Source organism: Callionymus lyra, chromosome 7 (assembly GCF_982586985.1).
Source record: "Callionymus lyra chromosome 7, fCalLyr1.hap1.1, whole genome shotgun sequence".
Taxonomy (NCBI): Eukaryota; Metazoa; Chordata; class Actinopteri; order Syngnathiformes; family Callionymidae; genus Callionymus; species Callionymus lyra.
Window position 1 is genome coordinate 9,400,822 of NC_141824.1, and position 24,509 is coordinate 9,425,330.

A 24,509-nucleotide genomic window follows, 5' to 3' on the forward strand; every position below is an offset into this window, starting at 1 on the left:
ACCTACAGAAAGGCCAGAGTTTAAGATAAGGTAGGAAACAGATCATACAGATACTTAAATGTCAGTCCTACTCTTTTAAAGTAGAGAAATTTAAAGTTTTTCACATTAAATCTAAGTTTCTTAGTCGATTAAACATCAGAGACTTACGATCTTTCTATCGCTTTTGCACTCTATAACCACTTGAGGCTTCTGTCTTCATTCAAACACCTAATCCCATAACATCAAAGCCCTTCTAGTAGTTATCAGACCGTTTTCTTTTAGACCCACTACAAATAAGTTATAACCAACATAACAGATAAATAACTTTATTTACCGTATTTCTCCGACTATAAGGTGCACTCAAAATCCTTTAATTTTCTTATATTATTTAATAATTGTAGTTTTACTAACTGACCTCGATTTTATGTGGTACAGGGCGCTCAAATATCGCTCAAAATATTTAAGTAAGACCACAACCTCTTCTGCTAAATGTACCTCGACGCCTTGTACCATCGAGGTTCACACTAAAGGGTGTAACTGTCGGCTTATCCTTCCAGCCAAAAGCGCTCAGACACATCATTTGCTCCAACGGACCAGCTGGAATGAACTGATCCACCTTTGGCGTCCGTGACGGGAGAGAAGAAGAAGAAGAAGAAGCGACCTTGAAATTGTCGTGTGCAGGTCTTTACCTGTGTGTTTGTTCCTGCTGACAGGTGGCGCTGAGGTCGGCGAGGGGCTGTTTCCTCTGGGCAGGAAGAGAGCGGCACCTTTCACCGTGAGGAAGCTCTCGCTGATGCTGCCGGAGAGGACGAGAGAAAAAACATTGTCAGACTTTTTATGCCTTTGACTGTTTTTTTTACACTTTGCAGAGGACACGCATGAAAAGTTTTTTGCGACGGGGATTATGTCAGTGTCACAGTGTCCCGCTCAACTGGCCGATTCGGAACAGACGGACTGATGCAAGCGAAAACAAATGTGATCTCAGAACACAATGTTCCGGGCTCCTCCACACAGCTGGATCGCACACACTGACTTATTATTCACTCCCAACAGCTGCTCGAAGGGAGGGAACGGGGAGGAAATCAGGGGTCCGAGAGGGATGATGAATCCCCTCCTCCAACAATGTTTGAATGCAGATAAGAGCTGGTCAGTACATGAAGCCACGCACCGAAGCAGGTTGTAATAATCGGGGGTTCTATTCCCCCCTGGAACACTTAATCTTATTAAGTGTGACTGAGGTCAGTGCAATGAGGAGGGGAAGATATAAACCGGGGTCAACTGGATACCAAAGCTTTGTGTGTGTGTTACTATATGCGTGTGTGTGCTTCGATTCCTCGATAGAAAGACGTATTTCCAGATACAAATATGTTGTCTCTAATATTTATATCCAAAATCTAGTAATCTTCCTCATCTCTCTCCGTTTATTAAACTGGCATAACTTTCAACCTGGGCTTATGTAATACAGTTTGCTTTTCTTCAGCTCATTTTGTCATGTTTATATAAACCTGTGTTTGTTTTCGTTTAATATTGGCAGCAGAAAATAATCATAACAGCGTTCCTGAAAGGTGCAAACCTCACAAAATGTTTCTATTGATTTTAGTAATGGACAAAATATTTTGAATTATGTAATTTAAACACCAAGAGCAGTGACCAACATGTAAAACACACAGTCCAGAACACGGTTAAAAATGATATAATATATAATATTGTTATCAGTCATTAAAATTTTTAGATGGATTTGAAAACTTTTTGCTCAAAATACACTCGTTGTCAACATGTATTCTTTTTGATATTGGACATCATTTTAAGCCAGGTGTGTCCAAACCTATCTTCAAGGGGGGGGGGGGGCACATTTGACAAGGTCAAAACACGCAGGGGTCAAGTTTGAAAAGTGGCATCGTACCAAGAACTGCCTCACACAAAAGCTCTGCCATTTACAACCAATTCAACCCCAAATTGAGAACTTCTTCAGCGACTGAGGAGAAAATTAAAAGAAAATCTGTATTAATGAATTAGCCTCGATCAATACACCTTGACTTGGCAGGTCCAAAATGGCCCCCAAGGGGGGGTCCTGGACACCTATGATTAACTGTGATGTTGAATAAACGGTGCAGAACTAACTGTGATTAAGTAGAAAACGGTGACACACTAAACAAGCCACACATGATGCACACTCTAAGACCTACTTTTTTTTCAGCCTCTCATGACTGTGTCAAATGACAACCACAAGACTTATGACCTGAGGAAACTATGTAGGTCCTTTGCTGGGCTTGAGTCAGCAAATATAGAAGGAACGTTAAGTTGACAAACGTTGGATTCACTGCGTGTGTTGAAATTAACTGATTTGATTCAAACTTTCTGATTCAAGCCTTAAGCTGAATATAGATCCCCCTGATAGTTCAGTTTGCTCAATTTTTTACAACTTTCTCACGTTCAAAATCCTCAATAATGTCCCACAAAAAGCCGCAATAATGCTGATGCCAACAATATTATGTTTCACTTAATGATCAAGGCTATTGTTGTCCTAAAAATAGAACAAGAATTACCGTTGGAGGGCTATTTCCGATGAAAATTAATACACAGTGAGTCGGCCGACCTGCTCTACACAAGCTGTATCAAGGCGGTTTCATAGCTTCAGGGGCTAGAAACTAGCACAGGGTGAATAACGTCTGCAAACGCGGCTATAATTCTTTCAGGTTTCCACCCAAAGAATGATATCCTGCACCACATGTGCACTCATGGCCCCGGGGGCAGGATCCATCCTGCAGTCATTTTAAAAAGCCTGTCGGATGGTTTGCTTAAAGTCAACGTAAATTAATATTCAAAGTTGATGTTGTGAACTATACAGATGCTAGTGTTTAAGATTATGTATAAGGGATGTGAGAAGAAATTCGATATAATATTGAATAATAGACATTTTTTCTGCATGATACCGTGTCAATACGTGTCGAACAACACTAATAAATCCATTCATTCTTCTTCTGGTTTTAAATTTCATATTTTATAGTTTATTTCTTTAATAAACTGCGATTGAACTTTCGGTCACTAGATGGCCGCTGTCATTACGTCCTCCACAGCTAAAGGGAAAAATGATTTCCGCGAGATCCCAGGGATAACTGAGGATGAGGGGATACAGCAGCTATTAAAGCTGATGTTTGGACATGTTTTGGATTCGAAACCAATACAAGCAGTTACAACAATAAAGAGTCATGTGGTTGTTAAATCCTGCAACACCAGAGTCAAGTACTTGACAAAACTACAAATATGTCCTTGTTACTACAGTCATTTATCGTATCGTTGCCCCTATAGTATCGTGATATGTATCGTATCGACACGTTCTTGTAAATACACACCCCTATTGTGGATCTCAACAATACGAGTAAAACTGTAAATTGTTTGTTGAAAAAGAATAAAAACATTGATAATAAAACACAAATTGAACCTCTAAGAAGAAAATGACAAAATCCGACTTCCTGTTATGAAGAAATACATTTCGTTTGTCCCATGACTTAAAGTGGTAAAAGATTTTATGCCCTTTAGCATTTGAGTTGGACACCCCTGCCCTTCATGCACCCTCAGCTCTAGGTGTCACAGTTCTTCGGGTTCACATTCCTCCCCTCTCACTTGGCAAGAAGCACCGTCTGCTGTTCAGGCTTCCTCCACCTCGTCCCGTGTAACATCATCCGTCCATCCTTCGGGTCACCCGACTGCTCTTCCGGAGTTTTGCTGAGAGCGTGGAAGTGTTGAGGACGGACTCGGGGGGGAGGATAAAGGGCGAGACCCAAAAAAACAAGAGCACTTTACACTGAGCTAATTTCCCACAACCTACTAACATCTGACCCAGCTGTTTCCTCCCAGCGACCCTCCACATCTTCAGCAGCTTCATCCTACTTTTGCTCATTGGTCTCTACTTACTGTCCCGTCTCGGACCATCAATAGCGGCGCAACAATGGTGTCTGTAACAGAACCCTCACACGTGCCCTCAAAACACACTGGGAAAGTGGAATCCAAGCCTGGGTTTTTCACCACTCAGGGGGGGCTGTGTAAGGGACTGGGCCACAGTTTCTAAAAATACACAAGTCCTTTAAAAGTCTCGCCTATTCATAGCATTCAGAAGAGTTCGCTCAACTTACTGTACGAGGCGTGAACACGGGTTTCATTGTGCGCCGCGATCAATCTTGTGATGGCGGTTACATAACACAGCTGGTTTTATTTTGGAACCACCAAAGTCCAACTGACAGATCAAACTGAGGCTCCATGTTTGTTTGTTTTTTTGTGAGAGAGTCCAAAACCCGACACAAACTGGCTTTAAGTGGGAACACTGGGTTGGAAGGGTTGGGCCGTCCAGGGCCGAGTCAGAGGTAGGTACTTGCTCGGGCAACAGTCACAGACACAATCATCACTATGTAAGGACCACTCCGCATAAGTGGGTAACCCCCCGCCTCCGTGTGTGCCCATATTAGTCGGTGGTGGGAGGAAAGTGAGATAAATATAGGGCTCTGGCCAGTTTACATACAGGGTGGTGGAAAATGCACGAAGCTCATGGGAGTGTATGTGTGTCAGGGACGGTTTAGTCGCTCTGGCTGCTCCATGTCATGCAAGTGTGTTACAGAAGCAACAATAAGAGACAACATTAGGCTTGACTTACGAAACACTACGTTGGTCTAAACCGCATTCCAACCCCCCAACAAAACTCACCTTTAGACTTTACTTCCAAATTACTTATATATAAATTCAGTGAATCAATAACAAAATTTATTTAGAAGGTGAGGATTTGCTACGACCCATATTTATCTGATGTTTCAAACCAAATATTTGTGTGTGATCCGCAAGACCATTAATAGAAAAGTCAAAATTAAAGTCAGGACCAGCACCGTGATAGATATTAGTTATGTTCTGATGAAGCTTCATGAAACAGTGTCATATTGTTTAGAAGTCAGTAGGTGGCGCCAGTTTAAAAATGATGTGATGATTCAATAGAGCAGAAAAACTAAAGAAAATAGTACACAGATCGCCATCTAGTGGACTGGAAGAGCTAAAGATGAATTGAAGTTATTATAGAAGCATAGATATTTAATATAAATTATCCATACATGTCAATAACGAAACTTAAAAACAAGATATGACTGATAATTAAAAGTCCTGAATGAACACCATGCAAACAAATCTTTTAACTATTTAACACATACAAGATACATTTTGTTTGGCACATGACCCAAGAAACAAATTGAAGGAGAAATTGAAGGAACAAAGAGAAGGTAAGGCCCTAAAACTTAAACAAGGAAAATCGTCAATTAGAGTAAAATCTTTTTTTTTTTTTTTTAAAGAACCAAATACTACTGGTTTTAATTGGTGCTTTGGGCTTTATTATAGTCATTCTGATACATGGAGGGCCACATGAATACAGTTTTCTAGGCCAGTTCCATACCCTTAAATTGTTCTGTAAAAGTAAGAGCAGTTTTCGTTTGTAAGTAGGTTTTGTATCAATCAAAAACGAATAACTGAAGTAAGACTTCAAAACACGACTATGGTGCCTTCAGCGCTAAAGTGGGTCAGAAGCTGGCTATCACACGGAACTTAAAATAGTTCTGAAGCAGCATGGATGCCAGTAAACACACTGGTCCGTCCCATTGTGTGTTGGAGAGCGAGCTAATGTTTGGGAACCAGTCCAGCTTTTCATCACAAGCAGACTGTGAGAGTCACATCTCGGACACTTCCTCATGGAGAAAACTAAAATCAAGCTTATGAAAAAATATGATTCAAAGCATAATCTTAAGAAGACAACAAACAGTGAGCTGCGAGTATAGATACAGTAGGATTGACTTGCACTCACTATGGTTAAAGTGATATTTTGTTTAAAGAACCCAAACAAAATAGTGTATAATTCTGCCCCAAGAGCAAGGAGGGGCGAGAAAAGCAGTAAACAGTTCTGAGAACTCGGTTCTTTACCACCTTTGGGAACAACGGAGAAAAGTTTGAGGTAATAATAACCTTGTTAAACCTGTGATTTTGGCCACAGGTAACACTCAAGTCCTTCCACAGCACCAGGGCTTGTCATTACTAATGCGAACCCACTTTAAACGCCACAAAAAAGAACACGTTAAAGGCTAAAAAAAAAAAAACAGGTACAGATCCAGGAAGTGGCTCACGTGTGGTTACGGTTAAGAGCCTCGACAACCAGGACAGGTGGTTAGTTACAGCCTTCTACCGCAAACAAAGACAAGTGCATAACAACTCGGAAATGAACGTCAAACATGTGATTCCCTCAATAAACGACTTCAAAACACAGGCGAGATGGCGGCGCCGGGACGCTCGTCTAATTGCAAACAGCACCACGGATTACTAAACACTTGGACGGACTGGATTTTCTGGAAAATTTGATCAAGTTGATTACATCACGGTTTGATCATGTTGAAGCCATTCTACATTGATTTGTTTTCTTCAGCGCTGGAGTTATCTAACGGGTCTACGTCAAGGCTGGACCCGGGACAGAAAAGTTCTTTTGATCTGGCGAGAAAACTCGAGTCAACAAAATCCTTAACATGCACAACAGAGGTGCATTTACCTTTCTTGAGCCAGTTTTAGATTACAGAGAGAATCAATGAACGTCTTGCTTTATCTTAGAATAAGATAGAATTCGACCGGGTTTGAACCCTTGGCTTTCTCCAGGAAGGAGCTTTTTGATCCCCAAGACAAACCAGGGTATTAAGTAAGGGATAGAAGACACTTTTTTCCTTTCAACTGGGCAGTTATGTACTAATAACTAAGGTATATAAACATATACATACACATATACATTCTGTATAAATAATTATATTTTCATTAAAGTGAATTGAACTCGTCTTATCTAATCACAAACAATTGCAATTATACGTTTAACTTTTATGAGTCAAACAAATACATAAAATGGAATACAAAAAAGGAAATTTGACTTTTTTTTTTTTTAGTTTATATGTACGTGCAGTAAATTGGAATCTAATGATAATAATTTTTATCTTTTGTAAACGTCGAACTAGTTGCATGAATTATCTTAATATAGATTAGTGGCCTGATTAATAAAGCCATAATTTATTATTATTATTTTTTAAACTGTTTGTCTGTTTTGTGGTGAAAGTGAATTCCCTCCAAGAATGACGAGGATTAAACAGCTCTCCAAGAAAAATAATAACTTGTAATCTAAATCCCTCTTTTTCCAGAAATCACAAACTAAATTTCCAGAGATTTTGACTATATTTTGTTGCCCAGATATTTCTAAAACAATCAACTGAATCGGTTTAATGTTGGTTTTTAATTCATGGCCTAACCTTCAGATAAAAACATTTGAAAATAAATAATACAGAGTTTGTTTCACTCATTTTAAGTAGTTTACAAGTTTGTTTTTTAAAGTCAACTTGACCGAAACAGGTGTCAAGAGTCACCGACTAATGTTACTTCAGAGAAAAAAAACATCACTTTTTAAATACAAAACACCTTCTAGAAAGTTAATAAATGCAATAGATATATTAAATATTTGGGATTTCTGTTCCACGAGCAGTCCCTGGCCTGGAACTATGAGAAGTACACAACTCTAATGATGAAACATGACAGTCAAAGGAAAGGATGATACACACTTAAATGATGATGATACACACTTAAACGGTGATGATTCACACAGCATGGAACACTGAGATCCCTCAAGTTAAGGTCAAAAGACAAGCACTGAGGAGATGAGTAAGCACCGTGACGTCACCAGGAAATCCTTTCAACGGGAATCTTGCAAAACGTTTAGTGTTGAAACACACTTGAGATGACACACACTCTGAATTACCCGGATGTGTTGAAATGAATGAAGTTTCTGAGCTTTTATATTTTGGCTCTAAAGTGACGCTCAGACTCACTTTAAAGTTTTAAAAAAAGTTTTCAGGATTGTAACTCACAACTGGTTGATGCGATTGTTCGCCAGAACCGCGTCGCTGCTGAAGCATGGTACCATCTGGGCCCCGCAGCAGGAGCAGAAGCTGACCGGACCGGCACCGGGGGACACCGCGCCGAGCGTCATGACCGAGGAGGAGGACGCCGCCTCAGGTGCGTCAAGTCCGGGGAGAGAGAGAGAGATCTACTCCGCTGCCGCACACATGCGTCCAGAAAATAAAACACCGCTGTCTAGGAATATGTCTCTGAGAATCACTCGTGAAGAATCTCCTCTCTTTCTATCTGGGGTCCATGACGACCCTCCTCGTGAGAAGTTCAGGGACGAGTGACTTTTGGAGAAAGTCTCTGGCAGGACGAGAGTCCAGGGAGGGAGGAGCTCCAGACACGTGTTCAAGGGGGAACATCGGAGCCTATCAGGACCAGAGGGAAGTCCCTGCACCGGGTGCAGGTCTGAGCACAGGAGCAGCTGATGCCTCTGTTTACATCAGGGGTCTCAGACTCAACGGGCCAGGGGGGCCACCAAGAGGTCCATTCTTGTGGAGACTAGAGGGCTGAGGGGGTCTTTAGTAGGTTTTTTTTCTGAACGTCTTTGATTAAAAAAAAAGATTTATATATATACTAATTTAATGTTCAATGGATTTCACTGTTAATTTGGGACAGTTTTTAAAATATAAATCTGTTCCATCTAAACTATATAATCAAAGATATACTTATGGAAATATATCAGTGGCATCAAAATGCTGAATGGTTTAGAATTTCAAATCCTGTGACATTTTTTAAATTGAAATATTGTTGTTTTACACATAGAGTTTGCTATTCTAATTCCAATTATTCAAAATACATTCGTCCTCGTGTCATCGTCTGCAACGAGTTAGAAAATCAAAATGTGTAAAAAGAAAAATATTAGATGTTTTTATTCCAATAGTAAAATCTTTTTTTTTTTTACCTTTTATTATACTTATTATTGAATGCAATTATTCAACAATAACAAATTCAGCATTTTTATATACATTTTTTTAATAAATAATTTAAAAAATAATCCAATGCTTAAAACAAACTTGTCAGTATGCATTTATTTATAAAGGTCAAAATGGCTAATGTTAAATTCAACCAATCAATATTCATGGCACTGATGTACATCTACAGTATATATAGAAATGAAAACACTTGACGTTGGACAAAAAAGGAGTCTCTTGCTCTGCCGGTACATATAAAAAACTTGGACATTTAATTAAGGGCCGCAGAATTTCATGTCACATGCTAGAAATAAGACCCTTAGTTTACATTCTCTCAGGGTCCTCAACACTCCTCTGGCTTCGACGCCCACCTGTCCAGATCATCCGTCGACCAATAACAAAACACCTTTGACCTTAAGTTCCTTCTAAATGATTCCAGTGATGACATGATCATTTGATTCCACTCATTCATCACAGTCAGACGTCTGATTCTGCTGGAAGAATGAGAAGAATAAACGAAGAAGAAGAAGGGCGACCCGTCTTCTTCTCATCCTCTCTCTCCCAAAAAACCTTGTGCTTGAGTTACGTAAGGAGCAAATGAGAAACAGGCTGCGGTTCTCCTGATCCGAGCCCGAAGCATGGGAATAAAAGCGGAGATAAACCAGAACCGTCTCGACTCAAACTGCGTCCAAGAATAAAGATTTCAAGATTAACAGTCCTGCGAGATACGGGACGACTTTCGCCGTATTTATTCAGCGTTTTATACACACTCGACTGAAATAAAACTTACTTATTCAACTCACAAGTGCCAGAACTGAAACATCTGGATCGAATGTGTTCCCTGCAGTAAAAGGAGAGCGTTGTGAAAACGTTTATGGAGTCACGGCTCTTGTGTTTTCACTGATATCGACCGGGAGGTTCACACAGAAACGGGGCACTAATAACAAGCCAGTGTTACACAACACACATATTTGGCCCCGGGTCTGTGAACGCTCCCGGGGTGTGAGGGAAGTGGTACATTAAGCACACAACATACTTCTTTCAAGCATGAAAATATTCTGGTTATGACTTCGAGCACAAGTTGAAGCGAAGGCCTGTTAGCTAACAAGCGCGTGCAGCTGAAGATGATGCCAGAGATATGATCATCAAGTGGATCAGATAACTGCAGTTCAAAATAGCCTCCAGTTTCATTAAACTGTAATTTGATTGCATATTATATACTTTTCCGTTGGTCTTATTTAAAGATCCTTTAAAATAAAATAAAAAATATTTCTCTTCATACATTTTGTGACAACAACAAAACAAATTTATCCCAAAATACAAAATGTAGTTAAGCAATGACATCACAACATAAATCGAAATAAGACATTTTGGTGTAATATCTAATTTAAAATACATTTAGTTTAGAAGAAAGATATAAAAACACTATTTGCGAAACTATTCCCCCCCAAAAGAGGGAAGAAACACCTGAAATAAAGATCCTTAATGTCTATAACTAGTTAATTGTTTGCCATCAGAAACATTTATATCAAATAAATTTTTAAATTGACTGTAAACTTAACATGTGCCCTACATCTCGTATTGCATAATAATCTCCATAAATTTAATTCATATACTGTAGATTAACTAAAAAAAACGGCCTGTAAAGTAAGTTATATAATATCTATAAACATTAAGCAGTAGTTTCCGTCCAAGAAAACCTTTTTTTTCTGACTGGAAAAAGAATTTCAAACAGGTTACACCTTATGAAACCTTGCGAGAGAAATGAGTTCCTTCCAAGAAAAATTTCAACAACTATTTGGTTGCAAAACCCTGCACTACATGACAAACGATGCATCACATTGACGTTCTTCAAACATTTAGTGATCTATTGGACTTCAGCGCATCAATGGAGCCACTGTCGTTTGACATTTAGACGTGTCGAGGTGTAGGTCGGATGTCAAACGAGTTTGACGGAACGAGGTCTTAAGAACATGGAATTTGAATAAAGGGTTTTGCCGCGATGAACATTTGTTTTAGCAGGTTATGTAACTTTCTGCAAAAATCAAGTTGATAGAGTAGGTTTATAAAACACTTTGTTCAAATGAATAAAAGGAACATGGTGTACTTTTACTATAGTTGCTTAATCTAGACACCACCCAGTTCGAATTCTGCTGCGTAAGCATTTCTCTTAATAGGCGCAATCTATGGTTCCGCAAATACACGTTGAAGCACAGTATCCATTACCGTATATCTCGGACTATAAGTGTGCCTTAAAATCCGGTGAGTCTTTTGCATCCAACCGATTTTATGTAGTACTACTCTCTCAAAAGTTAACTTTATTGAGCTGAAGCCACAGTGCAAGTAGTATTACTCTGTGGGAATCCATGGTCAGGAGCCTTGAGATGCAACACCATGGTTTAAAGCACCTTAGGGTCTAGTGTGTTTCATGGTCAACAAAATACAGTATGTATTACTTGGTGAGGCTCTCTCGTACTTAAGTCGGACTAAAAAAAATTGGATTATACGAGAAAAAAAAAATTGGGAGATAATTAAAGGAATTTAAATTTGCCTTGTAGTCCAAAAAATATGGTAATTCTGTGAGTCATCTACCAAGTTTAAACCAACAATACTGAAGTATTTATAGACATTTGTTATATTTTATTTTCTTGTTGTCTCAAAAAAAAACATGTTTGTACATTGTATAATACTTTTTAGGTTTTTAAATGTATTTGTTATGTAGAAAAATCACTACCATTTTGTTGTATACCTGTTTACGATGACAAAACTATCTTTTCATCCATCAATTAATTCTTAATCAAAGAACCATGACTGTAGCCTAATTGATCAACCCTCAGTCATGCATCACATGGGAAATCCCAAAATTGAATGAATCACATTGGAATCTGTACAATCCCGATAAATAAATTCCAATATTTTCCTCACTCAACCTAATGAGACACATTAAAAGGAAAACTTGAACTTGAATTGAGCAGCAAAACATGTTTCAACAGTCGCAGGTATGAGGAGAACTTTCCACTATAAATGAGGTCATGTAATAGTCGGAATGTTTGCTGCCCAGAGCTACGTTGGTTACATCACACAGAAGACGACAACAACACCTGCACACCTGTCGTCACAGGACACCTTTCCATTGGCAGCTTCTCGCGTCCCGGAGCAGGTTTTCCCCAAAAAGCGTCCTGCTAGCAGCTGCCTCCGTCATGTGGTTGTGTTCAGTGTCGTCGGATTTACCAGCCCCTTGGCGGGAACTTGGATGTTTGTGGTCTGGTAACACGAGAGGCTGTTGTGATGTTTGGCAGAGATCTGGGCGAGTTGCACAACTGTCCTCTGCTTTGTGTCAGTCGTAGACCCGGGCGTACGAGAGACGCTGGTGCCTGAAGGAACTGTGTCTCTGAGACCTCGTCCATCAGCGTTTAAACGTTCCTCATTCATTGTGTAACCCATAAATGTCAGATTTCAGACAAATGTCTCTTTTCTCCACCCTTAAGAGATAATTAAGATTCTTACCAAGTTGGCCAGAATGATATCTGACTCAAACATATATTAAGAAATCCGCTTCAATTCTACTTTTTCCATCAGTCTAACTATCATATGTTTAATTTTTATCGTCTCCTAAGTCATGGTTGCTATTTAAAGACAACCCAGAAGTGAAACAAGAACATTTTAAACAGTTTATTATCGTAAACAAGCGATAAAGAAGATTGGACATATTTGTCTCTAGCTACCCCCAATGTTAGAACAGTGTTACTACAACAAGTGTAAACTCACGATAACTGAAGGGAGTTTAGGAAGATTTTGGTAGATTTTGGCTGCTTCTGCCAAATCTTGGAAAAAGTCCAATGAGCTTATTTGAGATCCTATAGTCAAAGGTACTCATCTTTATCTTGTGAAGTAAGAAAATCAGTCTTGTAGAAGATAGTCTGTCGTAGTTTCGAAGGTTGGATTGGAAAGCGACATAAGTTTCTTGAAGGAAGATTGTGATTGCTTAATGGTATTTAGTTGGGTTTATGATGATGAAATCAATAACTACCCCAATTATATAAATGACGTCCGCGAGGGTCGATACCGTCATTTAACAAAAATACTTTTGACAACTGAGGGAACATTTTCTTGACACCTATTGTTTACATCACAATCCTATTTTTCTTTTATTTATACCCCTCACAAGACTAATTTAATACCAGCTGGAAGTGGGTCAGACACACAGTAAATCTAGTTAAAAAAAACTAAACAAAGTAAAGCCAGAGCATAAAACAGAACCAATACTTTGTTCCAAGTCAGTTGCACAAAAAGTAGGTTCTTGTCTGAAATTGCACCTCCTCAAGTTCAAATGTTTGCTGACCACTTAGTTGCGATAGCAGCATTTAACCCGGGAAGAAACCAGGAGTCATCGTAACAAGGAGATAAGGAAAACAAAGAAGGCTCTTTTCAGAAGAGGGTTCAGAGCACTTTACAAACAGACAGACATTCGGAAACTGACATCGTTCTGAGACGACCTGATGAATGTATGGCATTGATCAATTATTTTAAATACTGTATTTTTCGGGCTACAAAGGCGCAATAAAAAATCTTTTAATTTTTTCAAGAATCCACGGTGCGGCTTTTGTATTATTTCTGATTGTACTGACCATGAACCAATCTCATGTGGTAAAAAGCACTTAAAAATCTGTCAGTAACTGTTCGTAAACTACTAAGCTGCTCCACGAGGATTAGTAGTACCACTCCGCGAGGGTCCGTAGTACCACTCCGCGAGGGTCCGTAGTACGACTACGCGAGGGTCCGTAGTACGACTACGCAAGGGTCCGTAGTACCACTCCGCGAGGGTCCGTAGTACCCCTCCGCGAGGGTCCGTAGTACGACTACGCGAGGGTCCGTAGTACCACTCCGCGAGGGTCCGTAGTACCCCTCCGCGAGAGTCCGTAGTACCCCTCCGCGAGGGTCCGTAGTACCCCTCCGCGAGGGTCCGTAGTACCCCTCCGCGAGGGTCCGTAGTACGACTACGCGAGGGTCCGTAGTACCACTCCGCGAGGGTCCGTAGTACCCCTCCGCGAGGGTCCGTAGTACCCCTCCGTGAGGGTCCGTAGTACGACTCCGCGAGGGTCCGTAGTACCACTCCGCAAGGGTCCGTAGTACCACTCCGAAAGGGTCCGTAGTACCCCTCCGCGAGGGTCCGTAGTACGACTCCGCAAGGGTCCGTAGTACCACTCCGCGAGGGTCCGTAGTACCCCTCCGCGAGGGTCCGTAGTACGACTACGCGAGGGTCCGTAGTACCACTACGCTACGTGAGGGTCCGTAGTACCACTACGCGAGGGTCAGTAGTACTACTCAGTGAGGGTCCATAGTACTATTACGCGAGGGTCCGTAGTTCTACTCAGTGAGGGTCCATAGTACTACTCAGTGAGGGTCCATAGTACCACTACGCGAGGGTCAGTAGTACTACTCAGTGAGGGTCCATAGTACTACTCAGTGAGGGTCCGTAGTACTACTCCGCGAGGGTCCCTACTCTGTGAAGTGAAATATGCGAAGGTCACCATATTTGTGGAAATCAAAGTTACCTCAACAAATACAAACTGTAACACAGGCATGAGAATTTAATAACTTTATTGTTAAACATCTAAAACATCTCCCTCTCCCCCATCTCTCTAGTGATCCAGTTAAATAAAGTTAGATTTCCTCCTGCTGGGCGTCCAATGACTAATCTAGGACGAGGGCTTTAGGGTGAAGACGTGGATGTGTGAATCCAGGTGAGGCAACGTCGGTGCAAATGACAAGCGGCGAAACATAAACCTAGAAAGACATGTCTTCACATGCAACGATAAACTGACAGTTTAGCCTCAAACCATTTCATTCACTGTATGTTCTAGTTCTTTAAAGCACACTTTGTGCGACTGGCCTCGTTCACCTGCTCATCTCTGCCAACTCTATTGCTAGAAGTGCATAAACAGATCCAACAGAAGTTATTTTTTAAGCCTGCGGGCGTCACCGTCCTTGGCACAGACACAGAAAGTGCAGGCAAAGTCAAGGCCTTCAGAGGCAGCTGTGACGGACAGGTCGCCCCAATTAATTATCCAGGTGAGGGTTTACATAATGTCAATGTTTAGCTTTCGTTTGACTGCTTTACGAGCCGCCCGTCACACCAACTATGCTGCTGTAAAGTCAAGCTGGAGTCAAAGCACCGAGGTTCAACTCTTCACACCAGCAGCTGGGATTCTTTACAACAAAACTGTATCTTTTTAAATGTATTTTTTATTTTTATCAAATTTTTTCCAATTATTATTTTATGGTTAAAATTGCAAATATTGTGTATAAAGTACACATATATCTGGCTGCTAGATGGCAGCAGTCATTACATACTGCGCAGCTAAAGGAAGATTGAAATCCGGCGAGGTCCCGGCAATGACTGAGCACGAGAGGATACAGTCGACTCCAGCAGCTTTTAAAGCTGATGTTTTGACATATTTTGGTTTGAAAACAAATGAAAGTAGTTAAGACTTCTTCAAGAGTCATGTGGTCTGTAAATTCTGCAACACCAGAGACAAGTACTGGACAATATTACAAACATATACTAGTTACTACAGAATTACGATATACAGTTTCCCCGGGTATCTTGGGTAATTCCGTATTCTTGCTAACACACTCCAATAGCGTCTCTACATCAGAACCATCTGTGGACCACTGGTTTATGTTCAGTCCATTCTCGTCTCTGACTGCAAATAGACGGACATTCATCACGGCTCCTTCTTCCATCCGTCTTTGCCCGCCGTCAGACTTTTCTACTTCTAAGATTAGCGAGACCAACTTTGACTTGAACTTTAACTCGAGTAGAACCTCTTCAGTAATCACAAAACACTTTTAACAGTCATTCCTTCCTTGCACCTTTATTTTATGATCATGCTTCTTTTGCACTTCAAAGTAGAACTATCAATCCTTAAAGTACAAAAATATTCATCACCTTTTTTGCCTCGACATCGCTTTTGAAGGCTTTTCATGACTCACAACAACCATGTAAAACTATGGTCACATATTTATATTTCTCTATGTGTTGTGGAAGGAAGAAATATGGCCATGATAAGGATCTTTACAGCAGGCAATCATATCTTCATGACTAGAAAGGGTCACCTCAGTTAAAGCTACATGAAAGGCTGCATTGATTCGTAAAGCAAAAGCAATGACTGACTGCCGTCAATGAATAAGCCGTAGATTTGAAGGAAAAAATAAACAGTTGCTTCTTCATCGTTATCACCGTTTTTACAATAGTCCCCATAAGGCCCACAAGTATCTTTTCTTATCTTAACTCGTCACCGACCATTAGCATCCATTTGTTGTCCAAAATGACTTTTCACTTAATGATTCAAATGATTCGTCAATCCAACTTGGAACACCATCCGAAATGTATTCTTAACATGTATTACTGTATCTTTAGCCTCAGCTTTCAAGGAAGTAAAAAAGGTTAAAGCGGGAGTATAAAACTCAATCAAACAAGGGGCCAAAAAAGTTTTTCTGTAAATTCTTCGGGCTGTACCAGGACATATAACTTTTATTGGGATATTGTTTCTTAGAAGCTTGTCTAGCTTAATTATCTCGAAATTCCTTTCCCTACATTTTTTGGTCATTGGTATTCTCCTTATAATATCTGTCTGACTGCTACCATCAACTATCTTTAAACAGGAACCTTTATAGTCACGCACAAAAAAAAACAGTATTTAAAAATAAAATTAATGTACTTACAACTATATTGCAAGCCGAGTAAAATAACGTGACAAGCCGTATATGGTCCCTGGGCATTGAGTTTAAGTATTTAAAATCCCTTTTTGAAAAAGCTGCAGCCACTGTTTCCAGGTGTGTCTTGGCAAGACTCTGATGATACAATACGCATCACGATACAGGATCAAGAATACGCTATGTTGTGATACAGTAGTAACAAGTATATATTTGTAGTATTGTCCAGTACTTGACTCTGGTGTTGCAGAATTTACAGACCGCATGACTCTTGACGAAGTCGTAAATGCTTTCATTTGTTTTGAAACCAAAGTATGTCCAAACATTAGCTTTAAAAACTGTCGGAGTCACTGTATCCTCTCGTCCTCAGTCATCACCGGGAACTTGCGATATTTCAACGATCCTTTAGCTGTGGCGGACGTAATGACCGCTGGCATCTAGAGGCCTTACGTTTAATTGCAACACAATAACAAACACTGTGAATATTCGGATAATGATCGTCAATAAAAAAATTAATAAACAGAAATTATTTTATTTTATTTTATAGACACTTCATTCAAATATAAACCATAAAAGAAGTGTGTTGAATATCGATACAGTATGGTGAAGAAAGTTTTGCAATATTTAAGTGTATCGATATTTTCTCACACACCTACTCAGTACAGCTCAAAGACGTTCGACCGAAAAAGACAAAAGAAACATTTTTCATAATCTGTTAAGAAAATGAAAGGTTTATAAAGTGATTTAGAAAAGTATCTTATGTTGTTTTTTTCAAACAACAGTCTCTACTTTGTTTACCTGTACCATTATGTTTTACAATGGACAGAACTAACTTCAAAGTAACTGATTGATCATATTCGGGAAGAAGCTAACTGTCCAAGCCTACAAGCAACATTTACACTCCTCACCTCAGAAATCTTCCTGCTGTGGAGCTGCGAGTCAAACATATTGTTCAACCATGTGATCTGGTGAACTTTGTCCAGTCACATGATATCCTCGCAGACAGTCACAAGAAGGCCAGGAAGTCGGCCTCTTTTGTTTGGCAGAAGCCGAGGATTCGAGCTCCTATCTCAACCCCTTTTGAGTCTTTTGAGGATTATCACACGACGCCGAGAACTGTTGGCTTAGTAAGCGAGGAGAGAACAACAGTCCCGGGCGGCAGGGTTCGGTGGGAAGATGAAGTTTTCAGAGGACATATTTGTGTTGTCAGTTTTAGGAGCTCGTTGGACAAAAACAAAGATGTTTGAGAGTCGATTAAATGAAAAACGCTGAAGGTTTTGAAGAGCATCAACAGCCTCCACATGCTCCGTCACTTCCACTATGTCTTGTAGCCATGTGTAGGGTGGAGAACTCAAACTTAATTGGACTTGATTCCTTATGTAACAGGCATTAGGGGTCACTTTAAAAAAAGACCCTTGGCTGCACCCCACGAGTGTTCACCAGCATGAGTGGGTATGACTTCACCAGCTGCTGCTTTATTGTATTACCTAACAGATAATTGGAACCACAAGTCTTCCGCCGCTCTACTGGGGTGTGTAAAAGCTCGCAGGAGTGATGTCATCGTGTTTCTGTTCTCCAAGGAAAAAAAAAAAAAAGAAAAGTGTAAAGTCACCCCAAATCTCTTCACGCACATCAGGTTTTTATTCAGCCTTTTAGTGCTCGCTTCAGGCCGGCCAAGTGGAACCACAATCCTCGATGGTTGTTTTTGCACCGAAATTGGTCGCAGATAGAAGTATTTTCTGAAATCGTGCCACAATATTTGGAAACTGCTTAACAGTTTGTTCACAGACTTTTAGGAAATCAATCGCTGAAGCCAAAAACAGATTGTGAGAATTAGAAGGTTGTATTACTAGTCTCAAATAGTAGGAGGGTGAGACAATATAATGTAGTGTGATCAACAGCACTGTATTTATTTTGTTTTCAAATCATATTTTATTTTAATCATAGGGTTGAATTTCAATAACATGTGCATATAATAAAATAACATATTAAAGGCGCTTGTTCACTTTTGTGCAGTTAAATCCTGCAAAATCCTGGCGAAGACTGAGGACGAGAGGATACAGTGGACTCCAGCAGCTTTTAAAAGCTGGTGTTTGGACATATTTTGGTTTCAAAAACTAATGAAAGCAGTTACGACTTCAAGAGTCCTGTGGTCTGTAAGTTCTGGAACGATTAAGTGTAGTAAATGAGAAGCTCTGGCTTGTGTCTGTACATGAGAGATTTAAATAGATCTGGAACTGTAGTGACCGAGAGTTGCCAACTTAACTTGCAGGGGTGCAGTTATGCAAGAGCCCTCGACTTAAGATTGGATGATCAAAGTTACGAGGTTGCGGTTTGATGATTTCTTGCTATAAAACCAAAGAAAAACTAGGGGGAAAAACACACATAACAAATCTCTACAGCAATGAAAAAAACTTGCAGATTGTAACAAACTGATCGCTCTTTAATTAATAATGTCACTTTTTACACCTAGACTTAATACTACTTATGCCTCTTTTCTTTACATTCAATGTATAGTTTTTAAAGCCGGAACTCTTGCGAAATTTGATAATCGTGAATATCAAATGCTAATTAACGAAAAAATCTTGAGTATTGTTATCCACAATGAAATCATCACAAAACATGAGTTTAATAAGCTTTAACTATAAATGGTTGAACATGATCAACAACAGCAACATAAGTATATTCTTTATCTTTTCTTATTTTTTAATTATAAAGAATATACAATTTAAATGCATGATAGAAAAGCACTTATGATCGAGTACAAACGCACATAAGCAAAGACAAAACTCTGCTGGTTTTAAACGTACAACCTAATTGCAATGGTAAACTACTGAACAAACTACTGAACAATTTGAGTGTCTTGTGACTCATTTTAATGTGGTTTTGTTGACACACCGATTTAGATGTCAAGTTTGACAAACTTCCTCGAGAAGAAAAACATTTCTGCCGTGACAGCTTCATCTATTATGTAATCATTTATATTTTGGTCACAGTTCAAGTCAGACAAAAATGCAGAAAAATCATGAAAGTGGTAACTTGTTTGAAATTCTCACTTGTTCGGAAAATAAATGTTAAAGAGATATCTCTTGTGATCAGATCTAAAGACTGTCAGCAGAGTTCAAGATTTGAATTCAATTTAACATTTATATAACAATGAAATGATTGATGCCAGTAAAGACATGTCAAAGCTGAAATAAGTCCCACGCAAAGTCCATTAAGAGTTGATTGATTCTTCAGACGTCTCCACGAGTGACGCAGGCATTAAATCCAGTGTGAGCCCAGAGTGTTACGTTTTCATTATTCCTCTCAAGTACGTCACTTATTGTGTGTAAGAGTCCGAGGCTCATGAAGTAGGACAGAGACGGATCAACTCTTGTTAACTCAACAAAAGCATAAATAACAGAGGATGACGTCTCTGGTCTATTTATATACACTCTCGATCACACCCATGATTTCTACCGATTCTCTACGCCCTGACATACATCTCTTCAGGGACCGGTTTGAAAGACTGCAAAATGCTTGAGAAAAGATGTTTTGTAGTTTAATGTCAACATCATTTTCCTGTAAAGTGCTTGACAAATCTCACTGTAACGCTGAATCAGCAGAAGCCCTGGGCTCTACAACGAGATATGTAGGGTTTGTGTTTCACTCATTTTCACTAGTTTACAGGTTTATCTTTTGAGTAAACTTAACTTGTCCGGAGTCACAGACTATTTTGACTTGGGGCGTCAAACTCAATCACACAAATGGCAACAAACTTTTTTGCATTTACGTTTCAGGCAGAGCTTTGAATGTGTATATACTGGGAATGTAACTGTCACCAGTTGAAACAGTAACTTGCGATGGTTATGGTCACCGTGAGTTTATTAAAAAACCCATCAACTCACAGCGAGTTCCTATTGTCTAAACATTGAGCAGTGTTTCTGTTGTTTCCATCATTGGAATCTGCCTCAAATCAATAGTGATTTGTCTTTAATACTGGTTAGATAAAGGTTGAGATAACCGTAAAGGGAACGTTTGTAACCATCACATCTTAGTCCATACCAAACTGTGTTAAAGAATATGGGTTTGATTGAGATACTGTTTTGAAATTCTTAGAAGCTTGGTCTATACAATTATCTCCAAATTCCTACCCTCTAAAATAAATGTATGTTTTAGTTATAGGTATTGACTTTAAATTTGTTGACATCAATAACAGCTGTCCCAGAACTCATCTTTATAGGAAACAAAAAACATCAGAATCAGAATCAGAATCCTTTATTTGTCCCGCGAGGGTGTTTTTCAGATGCAAGATGAAAAGCCTCTCCTTTTTTTGGTCAGTTTATCACGATGATTACGAGAATTTAACTTTTGATTGATTTTTATCTTTGTAGTCAGAGTCTCCAGGCAGTTTTCATTTATTAGAAACCCAATAACTTACGATCATCATTATCAATCCATCACGTGGACATTTTAACTGTTATCTGCTGAAATAATTAACAACCACGTGCAGGCATTTCCTTGATTTTCGGAGACTCCTGTGTTGTTCTTGGTGTTATCTTGACCTTTACAGTACTGTATATACTTTATTGGGTATGAGTTTTGATTGTTTAAGCGCTTTGTGACCCTGGTCTGGAAAGTGCTCATTGTACAAAACTGTCTATTACACTTTATTTTTAGTACCCAACATAATTCAAAAAGTGATTTGGGGAAACAAGGCTTAATCTGTAGGTGAATACCAGTAAGAACAAATGTGGTTAGAAATTACAACATATTTAATTAAAAATATATATACAGTATATATATATATATATATAAACTAAGAATAGAAAAATGGCATAACATTTTCTTTTAAACGGTTTCTTTACATTTCTCTCTATGTTTTTCTGAGGGACGATAAATACTAGAGTTCAGTAAAAAAGTACACAATAATAAATCATACTAGCAGAAATCCTAACCTTGCCCGGTATGACAAATGGATGTAAAACAAAATAATTGAGAAAACTGTGGGACAGTTTATGGGTCTTTAAATGATGAAATCCATCCTTATTTCTATGGGTAAAATATGTTAAAAAAAATACATTGAAATTGTCCCCATTTGAATTCAAAGAGGGTCTTCTGTCTCCCCTTGCATCACCTTTTCGTTGACCTGATCAATAGTCAGTCGTTCAAACCCGTCAATGAGAGGTCAGTGGTCTACATGCCAATGTTGACATTATTATAAGACATTAAGAGCATTTGTTTGTATATATAAAGATTCATTCTTTGTTTTTAAAGTTGTACTGTGATGCAGGAGGGCCACATATTTACAGTCAAATGGCTCAGACTTTGCCAGGGTCCACTAGTCCATCTTAATACTGATGTAAAGACTCCCCCTAGCGTCTGAACGCTCGACATGCATCTGTGAGTTAGTAAAACAAAAAAATGAAAAGGAAGGCGATGAGTTCTCACCTCCTGGGATGGGAGCGACAGTCATCCTCGGCACTGCCAGACTCCTGCAAGGAAGACACAGATAAACATTGATGTTGGAAAATGTTGTCAAACTGCCGAGTCATTCAAATTAATAAATAAATGACATCACTGGCCGAGTCGGACTCAATTAACCTTCTGTCGACAGACTCGTGTGTGAGTTCAGTCGCTCGGTATTTCAGAACCGACACCAGGGATGAAGCAGGATGCTGACCACCCCCTCGTCTCCCCCCCCCCCCCCCTCAAAATGCAATTATCCTCCCCCACCAGCGAGCACAGCAGCATCCATCACACACACACACACACATTTTAATCCCAGACTATCGCTGTAATCCCTCAAATACTAAAGGAACTTTCTCTTTGGAATCAATCTGTCCAGGCTGGCCGGGGCACAGCCCAAATTACACACACGTACACGCACGCACATGGTGGGGACCTTTAAGCAGGAGGAAGTCCGGAGACCCTGGACTTGTGACGCTGATGCAGCTTTTGATTAAAGCACTGATGAAGCAGGGGATGAAGGTCAGGAGCTTGAATTTTTGGGGAGGCATTATCATCCACTCTCGTGGATCCGATGGAGCTTACGTGGCAGATGGTGGACCGACTTTGTGCGAGAGTGGTCCTGCAGTCGGACTTTAAGAGAAACCCTGGTCACACACACACACACACACACTCGAAAATAGTTGACTCGGCAGAACTCCAGATGAACCCAACACCCTCGCCGCAGCCATCAGTGACACCTTTCAATAGCTTTACAGTATTTATGACGCTAGTTTTGCTGGTACAGAGGAGGATGTAACGCACCGTCGCCATGGTTACCGCAGCATGGATGTGTAGGGAGTGGTCCTGCGGCCAATGAGAACAGCTGCTGTGCTGCCAGGCAGATTAGCGTATAGGACCACCGCTGGATGACTTCACGCCGCGATGGTTGAATCATCTTCAACAAAGCTGATTTCAAATGGATTTTTAGATTTAAATGTTGAGGATTTTCTGTCTACGCGCGTTTGTATCTACGTTACTCTCTTTGAAAGCACAAGATGACTTAAGATCTCATGATTACCAAGTTAGCCTCTACTTGGAAAAATATCATGTGACAGAAAAATCTATATTTTACATCTATATGAGTTATAATTTAAGAATAGGGGTTTGAGGGGAAAATGTAGACTCTAAAATGTTGCTGTATTTCTTTTCTCATGATACTGTAATCAATATACAACAGCGATGTATCCAATTCATACTTTAATTTTTCCTTCATTCTTTAATGGTTTATATGTAAATTAATTGTGAATAAGATAAAAAAGATCCTCAGTTCGCAGTTAAAGGAATAAGGAAATCCCACGAGTTTCAGGTGATGACTGAGGACAAGAGGATACAGTCGACTCCAAGAGGACATATTTTGGTTTCAAAACAAATGAAAGTGGTTACCACTTCCTCAAGAGTCATGTGGTCTGTAAATACTACAACACCAGAGTCAAGTACTCGACAATACTACAAATATATCTTTTTCTGACAGTATCACAATATATCGTATTGTTGCCACTATATTCTGATACGCATCGTATCACCAGATTTTTGACAATGCATACCCCTATTTAAAGAAACCAAAAAGCAGAATTATTTTTAGATGAACTCTTATATATTGCAGTTTCATAGTTCATACTAGTACTTCCTTAAAATGTGGTTTGAGTTACGGTCAATTTTATATGCATGTTATATAAGGCGTGTCAAAAAAATGTTAAGCAGCCTGCAGTCGCCATTAGAAAGCGTATTATTTAACTGTAAAAATATGAAACAAAATGTTAAAATAATATCCCATGAGATGCTAATTATTTAATGCTGAAAATGTTGCCGCCGGTTGAGAAGTCCAAAAGAAACATCACTGTTTACATTTGGCTTTCAAAGGGGAGCTCCTCCAAAAAAAACTTTTGCACACCTCCAACTTACAACCAGAATTTCAATAAAATGTTTTCAACCTTTCTCATCATCAGTCAGATCCCAAAATATTCCCTAACCAGAGGACCTGCTCAAAAGTCCTCCAAGATGAACATGAAAAAAAAAACTCTTTATCTTCAACATCTCATGGTTTTTATCGTCTCAAAACCGTGACAAGATTTCTAAAGAGAACATCTTTGATGAGACTAGATATCTCACCGCTGGTAGAAACACGATCTGGGATTCAGACGGTCGAGAGCACTGAAGCATTCAAGGACGAGCGAGGGGAAGAAGATAAATTAGAATTACGAGTGACCATCCACCATTATCTGCATCATTAAAAAGGTGTATCAGCTACTGCAGTGTCGGAATAATAGCATCTTATCTCAACTTTAAACGCTTAGTGGCAACAACTAAAAGAATAGAAAACAAGGCTCATCAATCTTGCTCACATTTTTGTTCAGATCATCTTTCCTTCCTCTCGTCTTTCCTCGAAAATAAATGTTACCTCTGACCCCACCCGAGGATTCTCTTACACATCCTTCCTTCCTTGACATTGAA

At 39.5% G+C, this 24,509-nt stretch overlaps 1 protein-coding gene across 2 annotated transcripts in view; it reads right to left on the minus strand.

Annotated features, from left to right (window-relative positions):
* ssh2a (slingshot protein phosphatase 2a) overlaps positions 1-24,509 on the minus strand; it is a 40,220-nt gene that overhangs the window by 13,282 nt on the left and 2,429 nt on the right. The window contains exons 2-3 of one of the 2 annotated variants that reach the window (XM_087795778.1): positions 21,999-22,042; positions 669-775 (exon numbers count right to left, since the gene is read on the minus strand). In XM_087795778.1, the coding sequence (XP_087651904.1) occupies positions 669-775; positions 21,999-22,042 (151 nt within the window). Of the gene's footprint in view, positions 1-668; positions 776-7,895; positions 8,199-21,998; positions 22,043-24,509 lie in introns of those variants that run through there. The other variant, XM_087795777.1, reaches the window with a different exon arrangement.